Source organism: Carlito syrichta, unplaced genomic scaffold (genome assembly GCF_000164805.1).
Source record: "Carlito syrichta isolate Samal-C Ts95f unplaced genomic scaffold, Tarsius_syrichta-2.0.1 Scaffold314286, whole genome shotgun sequence".
NCBI classification, from domain to species: domain Eukaryota; kingdom Metazoa; phylum Chordata; class Mammalia; order Primates; family Tarsiidae; genus Carlito; species Carlito syrichta.
The window spans coordinates 543,525-565,266 of NW_007258382.1; the positions used below are offsets into that span (position 1 = coordinate 543,525).

At 36.9% G+C, this 21,742-nt stretch overlaps 1 protein-coding gene across 8 annotated transcripts in view; it reads right to left on the minus strand.

Moving 5' to 3' along the window:
* CUNH15orf41 (chromosome unknown C15orf41 homolog) overlaps positions 1 to 21,742 on the minus strand; it is a 240,435-nt gene that overhangs the window by 161,057 nt on the left and 57,636 nt on the right. For 6 of the 8 annotated variants that reach the window (XM_021719168.1, XM_021719166.1, XM_008071300.2 and 3 more), the window contains exons 2-3: positions 8,469 to 8,514; positions 7,516 to 7,580 (exon numbers count right to left, since the gene is read on the minus strand). The exons of 1 other annotated variant lie outside the window; for it this stretch is intronic. Coding sequence is in view for 5 of the 7 variants with exons in the window: in XM_021719166.1 (XP_021574841.1) it covers positions 7,516 to 7,580; positions 8,469 to 8,514 (111 nt within the window). In the remaining 2 variants the exon portion in view is untranslated. The remainder of the gene's footprint in view (positions 1 to 7,515; positions 7,581 to 8,468; positions 8,515 to 21,742) is intronic. One more of the 8 variants, XM_021719167.1, reaches the window with a different exon arrangement.

Consider the following 21,742-nt stretch of genomic DNA (forward strand, 5'->3'; position numbering starts at 1 on the left):
TCCAACTCAAAAAAAAAAAAAATGGAACACACTTGTCATCGGTGATCAGCACACCTTTGATAGGCAATACAAGCCATCACCTAACTGCCCTGGATTTCTGTAACATCCTCCCGCTCTAGTCATCCCTAACGCCACCAAAAATTCAGCAAATAAACAAAACTCCCCAAGTCCATCCCAGACATGGAAGCTGGGATGAGTGTTTTAAAAAACAAAAATTGGAAGGTGCCATTCTTCTCCTTACAATCTTTCCAAGTCCCTACATTAAATCTCAAGATTAAATCACAACTACTTAACAGCTCTTGTGAGGTTCTTCCTCATCCGGGTCCTCCTTACTCTATTCTGCCAGCCTCGTCTCTGTCCTCCACTCTAACTCCTCGCCTGGATAACTCATGATTCAACTTAGATGCAACTTTCGATCTACCACCATCGAAGAGTAAGTTAAGAGCCCCTCATATGCAATTGAGGAGTACCGCATACATCGCCCTCTTATGTAACGTAGCATAGTGTATTTGCCCAGTTTCTTGTCTACCTAAAACCCACCTCACATTGTAATTTTGAAAGCCTTATGAAGTTTGAGAGGATTGTATTTTATTCAAGTTACTATGCTTAGCACAGTTCTTGGTTAATATGGTAAGTAATTATGCTATTATTATACAAGGGGGGCCAAAAAATGTATATACATTTTAAGTGTGCTGTTCACCCAAAAGACTGCATTAATCAAATTAATGCCAGCATCACTATGTGGCAGGCAGTACAGTCAAAGAGAATGGTTGGAACACAGTTGAGCCTACATTGTGTTGCACATTGCTACCATAATTATATTCAACTTCAAAAAGTAATACATAGATAACATCTCTTAAAATGTGTATATATTTTGGGCATCCCTGGTATTTTTCTTTAACAAATGCATAATTACATAATCTTTAAAAACTATAACGGACAAGAAAGTAGAATTAGGTATGGACATTTTCCCTGTAGCATACTGTTTGAGTGAATAAGTTCAGGATATATGTCTGATAGGAAAAAAACAAAGCCAGTAGGTGAGGTCTTCCCTAAAACTGCCAGGAACAGATACTAAATTATATTATTTCCCAAGTATACTTACAAGGGTGCATAATTTTCCTATAAGCAGAGTGGTGTAAGAGCAAATTATTTAGGTGGGGAAAGGCTCTGAATCATGATAACTTCAAAATAATTCTAAGAAATCCATTTTCCACATTTGAGATCCTTCTGGAATATATTACATAGGAAACTAACCAGGAAATAAGGACACAGGGGAGACAAGGGGAGACAAGAAGTAAAAAAGGAATAAAACAAAGAGAAATGTGATTTAGAGAAAGGTTCCTGAGAAACAGGTTGGTAAAGAACCGCATGTCAACTTGCACAAACATGTCCACTGCAACCACCCATTAGTTCAGTCAAATCAGACCAAATAATTGTGTGTTTGTATCCACCAGAAGCACATATTTATTAAGGGTTCTGATTCTGGGTCATGGTTTATACCTATACTGATATTGGGGATATCCTCAAAATTTCCTTCACATTCAGGTATTTTCTGGGAACTTTAATTAGTTTTCTGTTGGAGAGTTATGTGTCAAGCCGTATCCCTAGATCTGAGGAAGTTGCAGGGAACAAAACATCCATGGTTCCACCACCACAGAGATTACATCACGGTGGAGAGGCAGATGATAAAATGACAGAGAAATAATATAATGATATGCCACAATAAATTGTAAACTTAAATGAGTCGATTAGGAATTCCCTCTCCAAGGAAGTGAATCTTGAGTAGTAACATCCAGCATGAAAGGAAGGATCATGTCATGGTGAGAGCTGACGGCAAATAGTGAGACACCATCCCATGTCTGATGTGGAGAACTGTGGTTTTAAGCCAAAGTTACATGATTTCATGTAAAAGTTGCATCAATCATTGTCCTGGTAAGGACCAACAGAGATCTTCTATCAAGTTTAAAGAAACAAGAGATTGTCAAACAATAACAATAATCCCCCTTATCTACATAGTCTACATAATATTCAAAGCATGATTATACTTAATACAGTGGAAATTCCTAATTATGAGGTTGGTAAAGCTTCTCAGTTGTCACACAAAGAGTCCAAACTCCAGGGCACTGATAAAACCCCTCTGGGCTCTTTTAGCTGGAAAGCAATAAAGCTCCAAAATGGAACCCTTATCCTCCAAGGCTAAGAGAGGCGCTTTATGTGTTGAAAAGGGTCGACCTATTCTGACTTTATGTTGCCCAATTTGTTTCCCAGCCATATCCTCTAACACTTCAAAAGGGCTAAGGGGAAAAAAGTAAGTTTAATTTGAGAATGTATTTGTCTTTTCTGGGAACTTTAATTACCCCCCACATTAAAGTGACAGATTTGACTCTATTCAGATTTTCAGATATCCAATCAAGGGGACATGCTAATTACAGAAAATATTCAGTAAAGACATAATCAGAAAATCCTAATGCAACTTTTCTCAGTATCCTCATAGTATCTTTTTTGTTTGTTTGTTTGTTTGTTTTTTGAGTTGGAGTCTCACTCTGTCGCCGAGACTGGAGTGCAGTGGCCGCTCCCAGCCACCGCAGCCTCGACCTGCTGGGCTCCGGCGATCCTTCCGCCTCAGCCTTCCAAGTAGCCGGAATTACAGGCATGCGCTACCACGCCCGGCTGATTTTTTGATTTATTGTAGAGATGAGGTCTCGCTGCCCAGGCGGGTCTCGAACCCGCGGGCTCAGGCAATCCACTCACCTCAGCCTCCCAAAGGTGCGGGATTACAGGCTGAGCCACCGAGCCCGGCTCTTCATAGTATCTTATGCAAACTTACAGCACTGCACTTTTCATACTATGACAACAATTTGTTTTTCTCTCCAACTAGAATGGAAGCTTCCTGGGGCAGGGCTACACAAATGAATTTTTAACATTCACACAACAGATCCCTAGCAAAGATCTCAGTTGCCACTGAGATATAAGGATGCCATCCTGAACACTACATTAAGGTGACCTGTACATTAGGGTGACCGCTACATTAAGGTGAGGGCTCTATTCTTGATGCTTATTTTGCCAATTAAAACCACTTTACCCAGAAGCTATATGACATCCGCCATCTTTGCCACAGGAGAACTAACAAATGTACATCCTATAGGTGAAATCACCCTTAAAAGATCCTCAGAGAAGGCCCATTCTCTGATGAATTTTGAGTGTGAAAGTTCTATTAGCAACTGAGATTAAAATAATATACACTCATTTTAATTATAAGACAAAGTTATTTGATATTTAAATAGTTGTATAGTAACTGTTAATGGCAAAATTTCAAGAACTTACCAAAATTTTTATACCAGGTTTACATCTGAACACCTCTCTGCTGATTCTACTACAAAATCTCTGGAGCCCATCCCCACTGTCACTGCCACCAGAGTCTCACTCACTGAAACGACACTAAGAGCTGACTTCGTAGCTCCTCTGCTCCCTGTTCTTTCACACTGCCACAAAATTGTCTTCCCAACATGAAAATATAACTGGGTCATTCCCTTGCTAAATTCCATCATGGATTACACAGTGTCTAATAACAAAAATACACCATACTCCTTTGAGCAAGACCTTTGGCACTTGCCTGCCTTCCCGGGCTTCCCTGGATCCCCTCCTTACTCTGGCCCACAAACATCCACAGCTCTTCCACTGACTGTGTTCCTTCAGCTTGGAATGTGCTCCCCTTCTCAACAAAATAGGAAAGGTAACTCTTTTATTTCTAGACTTATGTAAGCCAGTTGCTCTGGACATCCCAAATCACTAAGTATTGGAACTCTCACAGCACTCCGTGTATATATACATCTGTGAGCATCTCTCTTGCTGCATTTTACATATTTATGTATGCAGCTGTTTTCCCTCTAAACAGAACCACTGGAGAAAGGTATTGTGTCTTGTTCGTATTTGCATAGTCGGTACCTAGGACAGTAGATGGGGCATAGTGAGGGCAAATTAGAAGGTGTTAATTGAGCAGAAAAGCGGCTCAGGTTTTCAGAAACTACTTTTATCACGTACATATTGTCAATGTCATATTTGAACCAACCTTTTTGCCATGTAAACATCTGAGTGAAATTCTGATTTCTCTAAAGCTACTAAAGTGGGCCCCTCAGCCAGTGTGTTGGGAGAAGGAAGAAGAAGGAGAAAATATTTCTAAACTTGGATACTGATGAGAATTTGCAAATCTGACCAACTCTGTGTGTGTGCACATATGCCCATGTGCACCAATTTAGGCAAAACTAAATAAATTTTACCAACAGTGTCCTGTTTAGAAATAAAGTGGCATTAGTACAGCGTGAAAGAATAGAGACAGCTTTCAAAATAAACAATGAAGCTATGTCTGTAAATATACAACATGGAGAACTAAAGAAATTTCCTCAATAATTCAAAATCCTGAGAAACACTTTCTACTGCTATCTGGATACCATGAAGTTTCAATGAATAATAATGGAATCACATTAAATATAGACTTTGAACTCTTAATGGACATCATCTCAATACTAGCAAGAATGCAGAGACCCAGAAATTATCTTATACTGCTGGTAGGAATGTAACTAGTACAACATTTCTAGAAAGTAATTTGGTAACATATAATAAAAATTTTAAATGCTCACATTGTTTACACCAGTAATTACATATATAGACATATTAAAAAACTAACCAAAAATGCAGACTCATGTTCATCAAGATGTTTATTACAGCATTACTTACAACAGCAGAACATTGCAAACATGTATGTTCAACAGAGGAATAATTCAGTAAAGTATGACATTTTCATATGATAAGTAAGACAATCAAACATTTCAATTTTGAAATGTTTACAAAAAGCCTTTTACAAATAATTTTGTATCAGGCCAGGCACAGCAGCTCACAACTGTAATCCCAGCACTCTGGGAGGCTGAGGTGGGGAGAATAACTGAGTCCAGGAGTTCAAGACTAGCATAGGCAACATAGCAAAAACTCATCTCTACAAAACAGACACAAAAAAATTGGCCTGGCCTGGTAGCATGCACCTGTAGTCTCAGCTACGCAGGAGGCTGAGGAGGAAGGATAGCCTAAGTCCAGGAGGTTGAGGCTGCAGTGAGACATGATCATGTCACTGCATTTCAGCCTAGGCAACAAAGTGAGACTCTGTCTCAAAAATAAATAAATAAAAAAAGAATAAGTATAAGAATCATAGTATGTCATAGATATTTTTCCAAGTATAAAACGCAGGATTCACATTTGCTTATATAGTATGGCCTCATCTATATAAAAATGGACTAACAAAAGACTAGAATGAATGTAAGGTATCTCTGAATGGCACAATTATGGACATTCATTCCATTTTTATACCATTACAAATGTGCTTAATTTTCACAATAGCTGAGTATTACTATATAAAAGAAAAATAATAGTCATTAACATTTTCAAACCGCTTAAATATGTTTTGATATAACAAACACAATTTGGCTTTATTCTAATCAGTTGGGAAACAAACAAAAACCTTTTAAGGCCAATTTACCTTAGCGCAGACAGGGACATTTGACCTGTACATATAAAACAAGAGGCTACTGAGTTCAATCCATTTGAAAGGTAACAACATGGCCTGTCCCCAAGCACAAAGTGCAGGGCAGAAAGTCAGAGAACAGGTTGGTAAAGAAAGAAACTGGTCAGACTGCTTTCTTCTGAGATTGACTTTTAGCCTAACTTCATGTTTTTGTTTCAAGTGCCATAACTCTTCAAAATAATTGAGATTCTTATATTTATACAAATATAAAGAAATACAAATATATTTTTGTGTTGCCATTATTGCACATTAAATTGCTTGTCATTGAATAGCCAAACAAAGATTTTCATTTCTGGCCTAAACCACCCAGATAATCCAGCAAAAGTATGTTCATACTTCAATAATTAAATATACTTTTAGTGAAACTATGGCTTTAAAAGTAACACTTGGTGATCTTAAAAATCTTTCTAATTAAAATAACCTTTTTACAATGAAGCAAACGAGTATCAGAGAGCAGCTCTGTGAATCTCCACATGCCTAAGGAAAGTGTACACTTTGTTTTAAAATGCTCTATTTTTCCTTTGCTTACATTACAAGGCTTTAACATCTGGACATAAAACCATACTTTTATATGACAGCCTAGGACTATAATGTTTACAAACAACAATATATTTTATGGCATATAAATAACTTTTCAGTCTTTCTTTGGAGGGTTCAGATGAGAAAGCGGTTTCACAGCACTTCGTGGGCCATTCTTAATTTTATATGTATAAATTAGGCTATGCCTTTAATTTAAATGTCAATTTCACCAAGAAGGTTATGACTTTTGAATAAATCAATTCAAACTTTACAAAGACCTGTTTAGAGAGAAGCTCTCCTAGACACAAATGTGTGTGTGTGTGTGTGTGTATAGCGTGTATATGTCTCATTCTTTAACAGATAGTACTACTCAAAACAAAGCATATCTTTTACCACATATGGCAGAGTGAGTACATTTTAAAAAATCTAACTTCAATGACTTTTCTGTTCAATATCCATTTCTCAATTCTAAAAACACAGAAACATGACACTAATATTTTATCCACATATTTATTTCATTCATAAAATTTTCATGCATAAAAATCATTCATCTAACATCAGTAGTGTCACTCTCACCACAGAAAGGTTGATCTGTCAATCTTAAGTGTAATAATTTAAAAGCATATTTCAAACAATTTTTCTTTCCAATGTGCCCTTGAAATATTTAAGAAACCAGCCAACAATTTCTAATGCAAACCATTACCATTTAGTGTTATAAATTATTCAGTCATATTACAATGAAAATACAAATTTTAGAATTAAAAATCAGAGCTATTTTAAAGATTGTTTCAGAACAAGAGTTGAAAATTATAATAAATTAGGCTGAAATTAAAATATCCCCTGGATACTAACTATGCTGTTAATTTAATACCCAAGATTGTCTTTAACATACAAAAGTCTCTTTAAAACATGAGTTATACACTATCTCCATATGTCCTTGCTTGATATGTCTCTTTTTTTATTTCTAAAATGGAAATCCCAATACCTATGATGCAAAATACAAATTACATCAAAACTCAATCTTATTTTTTCAACTTGATAATCTAAAATAAATAGAAATTGGCTCGAGAACTTTCATAAATACATGTAGATAGATATATATATCAGCATGTGCATTTGCACAAGATATACACTTATAAGTTTCGAGTAACCAATTGAGATTTAGTAATATTATAACTATTCTCACATAGTATGTGCACACTCACACAGAAGTCAAGATAGTCTTGCCATACTCTTTAGATCTACAAAACAAAGAACTTGAAAACTCATTCAAAATATACTAAAAGTTTTAAATAACATACTTAAAACAAAATGTCTTGGGTTATGATATAAAAAAGTAATTAAAAAATCTAATTTATTCATAATTATTATTACAATTAATAGGTACTATGATACCCTCTAGTGGGGCAGGAAGGTCATACCTCTGGTAATAACTTTCAATCGCTTCCAAAGTATGATGTTTGGCATGTGTTCTTTTAATATGTTTCTGAAACAAAACAAAAAAAACTTTATGTTGTGTCACAGATCAGGTTCAGAACAAGAATGACATATTTCTTGATCCCAACAACTAGCACACAGGGCAAAGTGAATAATAGCTTGGGGATTTTGGTAGTGGTAGGGCGTTTTTTCCTTCCACTCTATGAACCTATGCATTTTAATCTCCATTGCTTGGCTGAGATGTCTTCAGATTGTAGCACAAGGTACAGTATATATGTAAAAGCCAACAGGGTCATAGTAATTGAATCTAAATAAGTTTGCTTAGGGCTGCAGAGGGCAAAGAAAAACTTGTTCCCTCTTTCAACCTTTGTATTAATTTTCCCTCGATTCAATTCCATCTAAGTCCCCTGCACTCTAGTTTTACAATCCAATTGCCATTTTTAACCAGGAAGAACATTGCTTAAAAACAACTTATTTGAAAACTACGAAAAGTAATTCCATTGAGACTTGCCACTTGACTGACACCTGTCATCTCATGATAAATGACTCCATTTTCTGCCTCTCTTGCCTTCTGCCACTCCAGCAATGGTCATTTATCATCATCTCTGTCAGCAATGGAAAGCAGCACTGACAGTGCAAGTCAGCAAACATTTAGCACATGGAACCACGCAACACAGGGAAATTATTATTGTCAGAATAATAATGGTTTAGCATAATTTATTACAGGTCCACCAAATAAGCAAAGGCTAGATGTTATTAGACAGATGGATGGGTAGGCTTGGCAGGCCTCCACCGAGACGCAGGCGGTGCTTGATGTGGAAAGGAGAACATCCTCCAACCCAATCAGAGAGCTGGCAGTTCAATTACAAAGAAATAAAGGGACATTCATCATTCAATTAGGCACCTGTCAACCCTCACAAAGGAGAAAACTTCTAACCTGGTACTCCTGGGAGAAGATGCTCAGCAGAGTGGCCTGCGATTGACTGGAACAAATAAAAGAAGGACAAAGTTAATTACTGGAGTGCACGGCAAAGAAACAAAAGAGAAAGGAGCTTCAAAGGTAGGCCTGCTGCCCTGTAATCTAACAGAACATGAAAACAAGTGTGGAAAAGTTGTTCCAGATGAACACCTCAGACAAAGGCTTCCTGCTGCTAGGTCAAAGAGAGAGAAAAAGGGAAAGGAGAAAATATGGATGGTCTCAAAGCAACTATCATATTATTTGGAATTTTTTAAGCTTAGAATGATTGTAAATCATATCTGTAGCATGCAATGGTGTTAAAAAAAACTACCACAAGAAAGCAAGGGTTGCTTCCATTAATAAATGACAGAGTTCAACCCCATAAACAGTAGAGGACATGCAGTTCATTCACGGACAACATTCTGAAATTGATTTTGTTAGCAGACAGGTAGCCTCTTCTGTAGTGATCCCAATTCAGGGAGAAAACTTTGGTCTTTACTAGTAGTAGCACAGAGACCACTGGAACATTTCCACTGATACTGGTGTGCTTTGAAAATAGAATCTTTCACAGCAGGAAGCAGAGATGCTTGGAGTGAGTCACTCCCAAGACTGCTATGCGCCTTATTCATCTAAGACATCACACAACGTCAAACACCTGGCAATGAAGCAACCTGGAAAATGTTCTTCCCAAGTGGGAGTTTTCCTCTTGAAGTTGTTAACATTTCAAAATGGAATCGAATTTTTCTTTCTCCAAAAAGCAATCAATACCCCACTGCTATTCTTTTTGATTATCTTCTGTAGATATAGCTACCTTATCACATCTTGAAAACAATTATTTCTACTTTTCTACTAACTACTAAATACTATCTGAATAGATTACACTCTAATTAGACTTTTATAATATACCAAAGTACTGTGAATAAATAAAATTTTTCCATTTATGCATGAAACCTCTTAAGCTCATCACAGGTAACTCAGGGAGTATAAAATAAAATGACACCACATTTGTTTACTGGTTGTCTTAGTGTTGGATACTATCATAGATTTGGCTCTTAACCCATCCCATACTTACCAAATTACAAGAATACCTTCAAAAAATACCCTAAATGTCCACCAACTAATATACTATTAAAGGACTATTTCAATAACTTAAAAATACAGAGAAATGATTGAATACAATTATAAATTCATTATGGTCTGATTTCTTTTCAATTTCCCTTTAAAATTAAAAACCACCTTAAAAGAGTCAGTTTTACACACAAAATCTTTCTATTTTGCCTGGCTTGCCTGAGCTTGACTTGCAGATCACATACCTTAGGAGGGTTACTGATGATAATCTTCTGAAAGAAATGGCAAAATAAAGCTCAAATCTTTTATAAACTACCTAAAAAATTAATGTTAGATACTTATGTGCAATAAATAGACCTCTCCTCATTGTATAACAAAATACATTTGCATTATTAACCACTTAATGGCAGACAAAATGTCAGTCTCTATGCTTCAAAAAATATGATGGAAATAAATTTGTTTGGAATGGGCAAGTCAGGAAACAATGACTAATGAGGAGGAGCTTAAACTGTAAATAAAACAAAATGTAATTATAGATGCCCAGACTGGGAAGAATAAGAGGCAGTTGGAGAATAAATTGTTTAAAGTAAGAAGTCGGTCAGGAGTTGGGAGCACTATAAACTGATTTATCTTCAGCTAAAAAATGTCTTTTAACTGGTTAGAATTCAGTTCAGCTAAAACCACGGACAGAGCCTATGAAGCAATCCAGTTTGAGGTCAAAAGAGTTAGAGAGAAGTTTCTAGCTTACACTGGGGGGCAAAAAATGGCTAGAACCTAAAAAGAGAAAATGACTGACTTGCATGATGACAATAGAAAGACCTGAGTCCAAAATGATTTCTTTTTTTCTTTTTGACTTATCAAAGCTATAGAGAACTATGTGACATTTGCTAGGTAGTCGGACAGCCAACTACCTGCCTCTGTATGTACTAACCCTATAGAAGAGTGTCCTGAACAAGGGTCATACCATAAAGAGCAGGAAAGTAGTTTGAATGCAACAAAGACATGAACAGTGCCCATTACTTGTACTTGGTTCCAATGTGTTAATGCTGAGAAGGGATACCGGATGGAAAGAACAGGCAGGTGAGGAGAGGTGAGGAGTCATATGATGGACTGTTGCTCTGAGGAACTCACCTTCTCTACCCTGCCCCCACTATACCCTCCTCCAGTGTTTGATTTGTTTTGGCCAAGGCCAGCATAAGTTATGGTACAAATTCCATATTTATTAGGCTCACAAGAAATATGGTTTCCATCTAAAGAGGAAAGTAGAAAAAGATTCTGTGCAACTAAAAGGTCTATCTTGAACATCACAGTCAATCAGTCAATAGTATTTACTGTACATCTATAATGTCCTGAAGGTAACAGGTATCAGGAAATATGCCCTCCACATATATATATGATGATGATGTCCCCTAAGGTGACACGAGTTGATTTAGAGACAACTTTCAACATACACTCATTACAAAGACAAAAATGAGAACACTGTCAAGTTACTCACACATTGTTTTAGAGAACTAGTGAAGTAAATCATACCCTGAATCCTCACATTTTATGACACTTAGCATATATGGTGTTTTAAATGTTCATATTAAAAAATAGTCATTTAATTTGTACCAGTACCCAAGATGTATTGTTAAAACCTCATCAAGACAGTTTAGTATCACCATTCTACTCTCCCAGATTAAGCTCCTCTCCCTGCAGTTGTCTGAGCAAAGGAGAACCTGTGAGTGGACCTGTGGAATGGCCATGTCAATCCCTGCCCAGGTTGGACCAGCAGCAGGCATGTGACAGCCTGAGGACAAACCAGCACACTGAGGATGACAGACAGAAGACCGAAAGAGCTCAGGTCTGTAAGGTACTGTTGAGCGGCTCTAGCAACCATGGAATTGAACTGACCAACCTCCATTATTTCTTATTTTGTCTAATAATACATGTTTCACTATCTTTTTTTTTTTTAACCTCAAAAACCAAGAAATAAAGCTCTGCCCATGTTTCTGCATTCCCTGGTAAGGAAGAGGAGTGATGGAGGGAAGGTTTTGAGCTCCATAATGTTGGCAAATGCACAGAATGGAACACCTGAAAGGGGTCGTCCATTTTCACACGCTCTAGGTCTCTTCTCAGTTAGCAGCTAGGCAGCTATATTTGGTTTCCCTAAAATTGCCCCTCTGTCACTGAGTCACTAAATTGATGTGTCTAGAGATCATAAACTGGCGTGTGATTTTCCCGTGTAGATTTTAAACATTGATGGGGTACTATTTATTCTCATTTTATATTGCATTCAACATTCTTCAAATGCCGGGTATATATACAGGCAACAAACTAGTTCCTCATGTGATATATAACTCAACGTGCCCCCAAGCCCACTCAGCTAAGGAACGGAGGGTTGGGTGATGGCAGCACAGATTAAGAGCAGAACTGAGCACAGACTTGGTGGCAACGCAATATTCATACAAGGGTGAGTCCTCATGTTCCTAGATGAAATCTACAGCAAGCACAATCCTAAGGAAGAAGACCACACACATTTTATTTTCTTCCTCTTCTCAAGTGTACAGCCTCTGAAAAAGACCATAAAGAAGTAAATATCTTCAACTTCAAAGCTATATAATCTAGGAAACTTAGATTTTTTTTTTTTGAGTTGGAATCTCACTCCATCGCCCAGACTGGGGTGCAGTGGCACACTCACAGCCACCCCAGCATCAACCTGCTGGGCTCCAGCGATCCTTCTACCTTAGCCTTCCAAGTAGCCAGAACTACAGGTGAGCGTGCTAATTTTTTGATTTACTGTAGAGACGAGGTCTCACCAAGGTGCCCGGGCTGGTCTCAAACCTGCAGGCTCAGGCAATCCACTTGCCTTGGCCTCTCAAAGTACTGGGATTACAGGTTGAGCCGTTGAACCCAGTCAAATGTCTACTCTTTACAGGGCTCAAAATTGTCTGAGAGAAATAAATATTATTTCTTGAACAGCAGCAAACCACCTAAAAAGAGATAAGACAAGATACTCCTGCAATGCATTAGGCTTGGGCACCTCATAATTGCAAGACACAACTTCTCTAAATTTGTGAATGAATACAATGGAACCTTGACTCAGTATAGTTAATGATTCACAGTGATGGTCAAGGAATATTTTCTGTACAAGTAATGCAGCTACCATTTCTGTCTTCCACACATACCTACACACAAATTTGAAATGTAGACCCATTTTTGTTCTCTGAGATCAAAATAGAATTCAACAAGAGAGCAGGACTTGATACAACAATACCACAAATTTTACTAATTTTTCAGAGAAATGTAATGCAAAATAGAAAACAATTTGGAGAGAAATCATTGTTACTTTTGAGACTTACTGAGAAGAAAAAGGGAAAAATCTGTACATTAAATTCAAAAAATAGGGAAGATTTTTCTGAGAATGGTGAACAGAAGATGGAAAGAGCTCAGGTCCTTGAGGACACTGTCTTCTCTTCCCAATTTCCAACTTCATATCAAGGATATAGATAATATTATCTGCCTAATTATAGCAAATATTTCCATAAATGGTTATATATATGGATGACAGTATTAGGCTTAGTAATAATAAACGATCCAAAAAATGCTTCTTAAAGACAAATATACAGTTGTCCCTCAGTGCCTCAGTTTCTAGACCCACAGGGATACCAAAATCTGTGGATGATCAAGTCCCTTCTATAAAATGGCTTAGTTAGGCCAGGCATCATGGCCCAACACCTGTTATCCCAGTTTCTCAGGAGACCGAGGCAGGAGGATCACTTGAGCCCAGGAGTTTGACACCAGCCTATACAACACAGCGAGAACCCAACTCTATTTTTAAAAAAAAAATAAGGTCTGGTATTTGCAAGTAATCCATGCACCTCCTCCTGTATACTTTAAATCATCTCTTGACTACTCATACTAATACAATGTAAATGCTGTGTAAATATTTATGATGTGCTGTTATTTAATTTGTACTATTCTTGTTGTTGCGTTGTTATTCCCCCCCCAATATTTTCAATCTGTTGGTTACATATGTCCATGTGGAACCTGTAGATGCAGAGGGTCAATTGTATAAACATATTTTTTAAAGTGGTTACTTTCCCAAGATTTTCACCAGTTTTGCTGGTATACTGAAGGCACACCAAAAATGGCTCAGTGCCTACTTTGTGCTTGACACTATACTGCGCACTTGATTTTATCCTTGCAACAACCCTCTAAGGAAGATACTGCTATCGTTTTTAAAGATAGGGAAATGAAGAAAAAGAAGTTAAGTAAAATACATAATTAGGCAGCTGGATAAGTGATAGCACTGGAAATCAAAATCCAGATCCAATTTCAGAACCCAAGCCCTGAATCCCAATGCTAGTCTGACTTCCTAACCGTTCCCAGAAGTAGATTGCGCAAATCACATGTGCTCATACCCCTACTTAAGCATATACATGACGCTACATTTCACTCCAAATAACCCTGAAAGGTGGGGCATGGTGCTTTTATAACAGAAAATTGAAGCCACAGGAGGTCAAGTGTTTTGCCCAAATTCCATGGCTTTAGACAATATTCCCTTTTTAAAAAATCAAATTGTAGTTTTCCTTTAATTAACTTCATAAAAAACACTTCTTTTATATGTTGAAAGATAAAGGAACTATTGACTGCAGGAAATAGTCAAGGATTAAAAGATTGTGGGGTAATTTCTATTATTCTTGCTGCAGCTAGGGTGGCTAGGGTATATTTTAGCCACCACTATTGCCTGAAGTATCTCTATCAGATTGCATTTATGTCTTTTGCTCAAATGTTATTTACTTCAGATAAAGCAGCTATAAGTCCTTTCCTGAATAAGGCAAGTACAAGTAACCCAATCAGTCTTCTATCTGTAGAGGATATAGGGGCCCACTTTAAGTGTTAATTTTATCAAAAAATACTTAATGAAGTCTCTTAGTTATAAAATAGTGCATATTCTTTGTAAAATTCAGATGTCCACTGTCAGCATTTTGTTCCAGTCTATAACTTTTCTGTGTTTCTACTCCACGTCTGATACGTGTAAGTGTGTTTGTATGTATTTTTATTCATACAAATACACATTTCAAAATGTATTGTTGTTTTGTTGTTGTTGTTGTTGTTTTGCTTTTATTTATTTTTGGTGGTTTGTTTTTGAGACAAGGTCTCATTCTCTCTTCTGGCTAGAGTGCAATCATAGTGGTACAATCATAGCTCACTACAGCCTTGAACTCCTGGACTCAAACAATCCTCCTACCTTAGCCTCCCAAGTAGCTAGGACTACAGGTATGTGCCACAACACCCAGTTAATTTTTGTTTTGTTTGTTTGTTTGTTTGAGTTGGAGTCTCACTCTGTTGCCCAAACTGGAGTGCAGTGGCCGCTTCCAGCCACCACAGCCTCGACCTGCTGGGCTCCCGCGATCCTTCCGCCTCAGCCTTCCAGTAGCTGGAACTACAGGCGCACGCTACCACGCCCAGCTAATTTTTTGAATTATTGTAGAGATGATGTCTTGCCAAGTTGCCCAGGCGGGTCTCAAACCTGAGGGCTCAGGCAATCCACTCACCTCAGCCTCCCAAAGGTGCGGGATTATAGGCTGAGCCACCGAGCTGGGCTTGTCTCACCATGTGACAGTATGTTACAAACATACTGTTTTGTAACATGCCTTCATTACATAAGATACTAACACTTATCCATTCCATTACATATATCTCTTTTAAAATTATTTTCATTGTGAATAAAACACAGCAGAATCCACATGGAACAAATGCACAGCACAACAAATTAATATTTAAATATATACCACTTAAGTCGACAAATAGAAAACTGCCAGCACCCTACTCAATCATTGTCCCTTCCCTCTCACAAATGAACCAATTCTCCTGATCTTTTCTTGTTTTTCTTCATAGTGTTACCACCCAAATATATACCCCTAGTTCTACAGATAGGCTTTGCCTGCTAATAAACTCTGCATTAAGTGCACTACACATGTGACTTCTCTCACTCAGCAATGTCTGTGAGAGTAATCCATGTGAATGTAAGTGAAGTTAATTCATTTTCATTGCTATGTAATACATACTCTTGTATGAGCATATGCCAAATGCTGCTGTGAACTTACCTCTGTGTGAATCTCTTGATATACATTTGCACACATTTCTGATGGGCATCAATGTAGGAGTAGAATCCTGGTCATCTGGCATGCACATCTCTACTTTAGTAGATACGGTTAAACAATTTTTAAAGTGTTTGTAACAATTTTTTTTTCTTTTCTTTTTTTTTTTTTAATTTTAAAGATGTGGGATACAATTCAGGGTTAGGTATACAAATGTTCACTATGCAGGTACCCTTGTTGATGAGGTGTACCCCTGCCCCCTTCTCCAAGCAGATTCTCACTACTGCCAATCCCGCTTGCCCGCTCCCCTCCGATGGACTATAATACTGAGTGATCTTCCACAGAAACAAGGCTAAACTCCCACCAACACTTCGGAAGAGTTCCCATTGTTGTACATCCTCTTTATACTTTCTCCCAATCCATGGCTTGCCCTTTGAGGTACAGAAGTTTTTTTTATTTTTATGAAGTTCACTTTATTAATTTTTGGGGGGGGGTTAGTACTTTTTGTGTCTTGTCTAAAAAATGCTTCCTTACCCACACTCATTAAGGTATATATTCCTTTAGAAGATTGATAGCATTGGCTTTTACATTTACATGTATCCTGATTTGACTCTGTGTGTTAAAACAGGGTTCACAGTTTGTTTTTGTTATTTTCATTAAAATGTACACCATTTGCCCAATGAAATATATTTGTACCCCTGAGGAAACCAAGTATCTGAGAGTTTATTTTGGGACTTTGCAATTTGTTCCACTGATTGAAAAGGTTTTTTGTTTTTGTTTTTTTCCCTCTGGAGGAGGGGAGGTTGTTGCTGTTTTTGTTTGCTTGTTTGTTTGTTTTTGAGATGGGGGTCTCACTCTGTCATCAAGGATGGAGGGCAGTGGCATGATCATGGCTTACCACAGCCTTAACCCACTGGGCTCAGGCGATCCTTCTGCCTTTAGCCTTCTGAGTAGCTGGGACTACAGGCACGACTCAGCATGTCTGGCTAATTTTTTTTTTTTTTTTTTTGGAAAGACAAGGTCTCACTATGTTGCCCAGGCTGGTCTTGGACTCCTGGGCTCAAGTGATCCTCCGCTTCAGCATCTCAAAGTGCAGGGATTACAGACATGAGCCACCACACCTGGCAGTAGTTTTATCTTTTTACATAGATACCACACCATTTTGCTTACTGTCGCTAAACCATGAACATTTAATATGAGTGCTGATATACTGAAGTTTAAGTCTGCCATCTTACTAAATGCTAATTGTTATACCCATTGTATGTACTTTTTCTGTCCTTTCTTGTGTTCTTTTCCATTGATTTAATACCTATTCAATATTTGTAACAGAGAAGTTACATACTCTTTTACTATTCTTTCAATGATTATCCTAGCCTAGATAACCACATGTCTCCTTAATGAATCAAAATGTATTATTAATTGGTGATTAACTGCTGCCTAGAAAATAGAAAACATTACAACACTATTTACAGTTCCCCATCCTGGCATAAAGGATATTACTGACATTTTAAAAATATACAAATATCTTAAATCTCACAAGACATTATTTTTTATATAGTCTCTGTAGGTTCACATTTACCCACATATGTACCATCTCATTGCTCTTTACTCCTTCCTCCTCCATTCTTCCATCAGAAATCACTGTTTAGTAGTTCCAAAAATTGAAGTCCCTTTGAGTCTAGTTCTATACCTTCTTCTGGTTCTCATTTATGTTGTCATGTCTCCTATGCAACTGAGTATCTCTCATTATGTGCCATACTAGAGTTGTCCTTTGGTATACATGGGGAATTTGTCCCAGGATCCCTGAGAATACCTCAAAGTTGCATATATTACAGTCCCACAGTAGGCCCTTGGAACCTGTGTATACAAAAAGTCAGCCCTCAATATGTGCAGGTTTTGAATGCCATAAATACTGCATTTTCTATCTGCATTTTGGTTGAAAAAGTCCATGTGTACATGGCCTATGCAGTTCAAATCCATGATGTTCAACAGTCAATTGTATTTTTAAAATTGCTTCATAAAAATATCTGAACACTAAAATGATGTTGTCTTTCTCCAGAGAGGATAATGAACTGATAATAAGGGTACCAGGATTCTAGGATCACCTTAGTCCAATTTCAGGTAGTAACTTTTGGTGCCAATCAGTTAACTTTGAAACTGTCATGTAGAGAGATTTTTATTTCAGTTCACATTTACTCATAAGTTTTAATCCTTTATGCTCCCACTCTAAAGTTTGGGACATTTATAAGAGTTCCTACATTTGGTGGGCTCTGATCTCTAAACTTTGTCCTCCAGTCCTACAAAACTGTCAGAAGGGCTGTCCAGAACTTGACTAGACTATATCTTATCAAAGGGTAATTAAATTAGAATTCAATGATGGAAAACTTAGTCACCCAAAAATATTTTCAGAAATTAAAGAGCACCCTTAAGTAACTCATAGATTAAAGAGAAAGTCACAATGGAAATAAAAATGTATAAAACTAAGCAATGATAGTGGTACATATCAAAACTTAGAGAAATTTATGCAATTAATTGGACATTAGGAAGAAAAGAGAAAAGATCTGATTTTACTGTAGAAGGCTATAGCAACTAGCAACCAAAATAAAATAGGACAAGAGCATCAATAAGAAACAAACAAATCCTCCTTATTTGCAAATGAGGTAACTTTTTAATATAAGAATATCAAGAAACTCTACAAACAAACTATAAAACTAATAAGAGATCTCAAAATGGTAACTGGATACAAGATTAATATAAAAAATAGGAAGAATTCTTATAAACCAGTAATATTCAATAATAAAATAGAATAGAGACATAGATCTCATTCACAATAATAAAAACCATAAAATATTCATAAACCTTTTTTAAATATACAGAAGAGTTTCTGACTAAATGCAGAAATGTGGTATTTTTATAAAGTATCATGGGTGGAAAGACAGTGTAAATAAAGTTGCTGATTTCCCATATATTTATGTATAATTTTATAGGAAACCCAACCACATTCACAGCAAGGTCTTCTGGTAAAATAGGATAACTTTATATTAAAATCCAAGAAGGAGAATACATAGTCACTTATAGTCAAGAAATTCTGGAACCTGGATGCGGTGGCTTCCAGTGTCCCACCTATTCTAAATGTTCTGATTTAATTAGAGTCTAAAGTACCCATACTTCTTCCATTTGTAATTAAATGTAGGTATTAACTTTTTAGAACAAGACAGAACATAAATCAGATAAAGAATAAGAAGGCTGGGTGACACTTAATTTCACTAGCAAGACCAGGCTTCTGGTCATTTTTCTGTAAAGTAATCCCAATAACACTATATATATATATAATAGATAGATTTATAAGACATGTTTATCAGTCATTTTTTAAATGTGATCTCTCCAATACTCTCTTTTCCCCTAAGTGCTGCTGGGTGAGAGAATCCTCTCTTTCCCCTCTGGAGGTATGATAATCTGAGTGTATAAAATAAAATAACAACAGACAGATTTACAAGAGAAAAGACATATACATTTATTGTGTATACACATACTGAAGGAAGAAGGGTCCCTCCAAAGCATGAGAGTCAAAGAAGAGCCAGATGGTTGAAGCTATGGGAGGGTTGGAGAGGAATTGTACCGTGAACAAAGATTGTCTTATTATGCAGATGAAGTCTCTAAGGTAGCAAACCTCAGAAGCAGAGGCGAAAAGTCTGTCTGGGCATGGTGTCCTGGGTGTGGAGTACCTTTTAGTTTTCTATTCCATAATGCAACTTAATCTTCTCTGGTTAATGTAGAATTCAAGGAGGGAATTCAGAAGTTAAGAAGAGGCAGAGGGGCAAGAGACAGGGGTAGGGGGTGGGAGGGTGGATTGGGAAAAATCAGAGGGACCTCGGAGGCTGCTCTTTAATTCAAAGTATTCAACATGTCAACGCACCACACTTTGGGATATTGTTTTCTGAGTCCCAATAATGCTCACCTGAGTGACAGCACATCCTGTTGTGTTGCCAACTACATCCATAACACCCAAATATGCATTCATATAATATAGAGAGAGAAAGGGACACTGAACAAGAGAGAGTACAAGAGAGGCCTCCTAGTTTCCATTTATTTCATCTATTTGGCCACAAGTTATCTTCATATAAAATTTACCACCACCCTCCTTACCCACAAATGAGTTTCATACACAACCTCCCTTGAATCAATTATTTTCAAAAACATGAGAACCTAGCAAGAAATCATGATTCTTACCTCCCTCACACTTGAATCAACTAACCAGTCATCAAGTCATATAGATTATACCATCAAAAGTTTTTTCACATTTGTCCCTATACCCCATACAACTAAATAGCCTTGTGATTCACTTACCTCATTTTTTGTCTCTATACCTTTAAATATAATCTCCAATTTACCAACAATGTTTCTGGAATATACATCTGATTATGCTACCCTATTGGCTTGAAAATCCCAAGGTGTCTACTGCCTGCAGAATGGAGTACAAACTCATTATCAAAGCACCTGAGGTCCTTCTCAACATGGCTCTAGACCCTTCCTTTCTAGCCTCTCTCAACTCTTTCCTGCTTTCAATTCCCCAAGTGGTTTATACTTTACTCTCACATCACTATAAACTACCATGTTACTTCTGGCATCTAGAATGTTCTTCTTTCCTTGTTTAACTTGAAGAACTTCTAATCTTAGAATAATAATTGGCTCAGGATACTCCTATATATCATGCTGTCACTGTTGAATCAAGTTATTTTACTGAAAAGAACATTTCAGGAGATGAGATATCATGGGATTTTAAAAATTAAGCCCAAAAGTAAGGTCAAAGAAATGAAATGATTTGGCCAAGGGCGCACCAAGTATTATTTTACACCAGGTACAGTGAAATCAAGGAAAAATAAGTGTGCTACAAGCAGGACTTACAGAAGTAATATTTTGTTATATAATTTTAACAGATGGGAATATGAGAATATCACATTTTAACACAGTTTCGTGAGTTCAGAAATTATATATTTATGACCAATAGACACAAATTAAGCCACAAATAAAAATAAAAGAGTAGTCTATTCTATAGAAGAAAAAAAGGTCATATTCTAAATCATGAGCTTTCTAGTTTTGTGAGCATAAATATTTGTAGTGGAATGCATGCAACAACAACAAAAAAAAAATACAGAGAAAATCCACCTATATGACCCTTTCCTTTCTTGGTCAGTAAAAACAAATGGGAGAAAAAAATACTCCATTTTTTACATGGACAAAGAACTTGAATAGACATTTTTCCAAGGAACACATATAAATTGCTAATCAGAACAGGAAAAGATGCTTGACATCATTACTCATTGGGGAAAGGCAAATCAAAATCACAATGAGATACTACCTCACACCCACTAGGACGGCCAGAATAAGAAAGACAGAACAAGTGTTGGCAAGGATGTAAAGAAATTAGAACCCTTATAGAATGCTAGAAGGATTACAAAATGGTATAACCACTTTGGAAAACAATTTGTTGATTTCTTGACACATTAAACACAGAGTTACCGAATGACTCAGCAATTCCACTCTTAGGTATATTCACAAGAGAACTAAAAATGTGCTTCTACACAAAAACATGTATTCAAATGTTCATAGCAATATTATTCCTAATAGCCAAAAAGTAGAAACAACTCCAAATGTATGTCAACCAATGAATGGATAAATAGAATGTAACAAACACACACACACACACACACACACACACACACACACACACACACACACAATGGAATATTATCCAGCAATAAGAAGAAAGTAAATACTGATTTATGCTATGACACAGACAAACCTTGAGGACAGACATACAAATGAAAAAATCCAATCACAAAGGTTACATATTGCATGATTCCATTTATACGAAATGTCTAGAATAGAAAAAGAAATAGAAAGTAGATTAGTGGCTGCCAGGGATAAAGGGAAGGAGAGATGGGTCACTACCCAGTGACTGATAACAGGTGTGAAATTTCCTTTGGGGCTGAAAATATTCTGAAATTAGGTGGTGGTGGTGGCTGCACAACTTAGCAAATACTGTATACTAAAAACCACTGAAGTGTGCATTTTAAGGGGGTAAAATGCATGGTATAT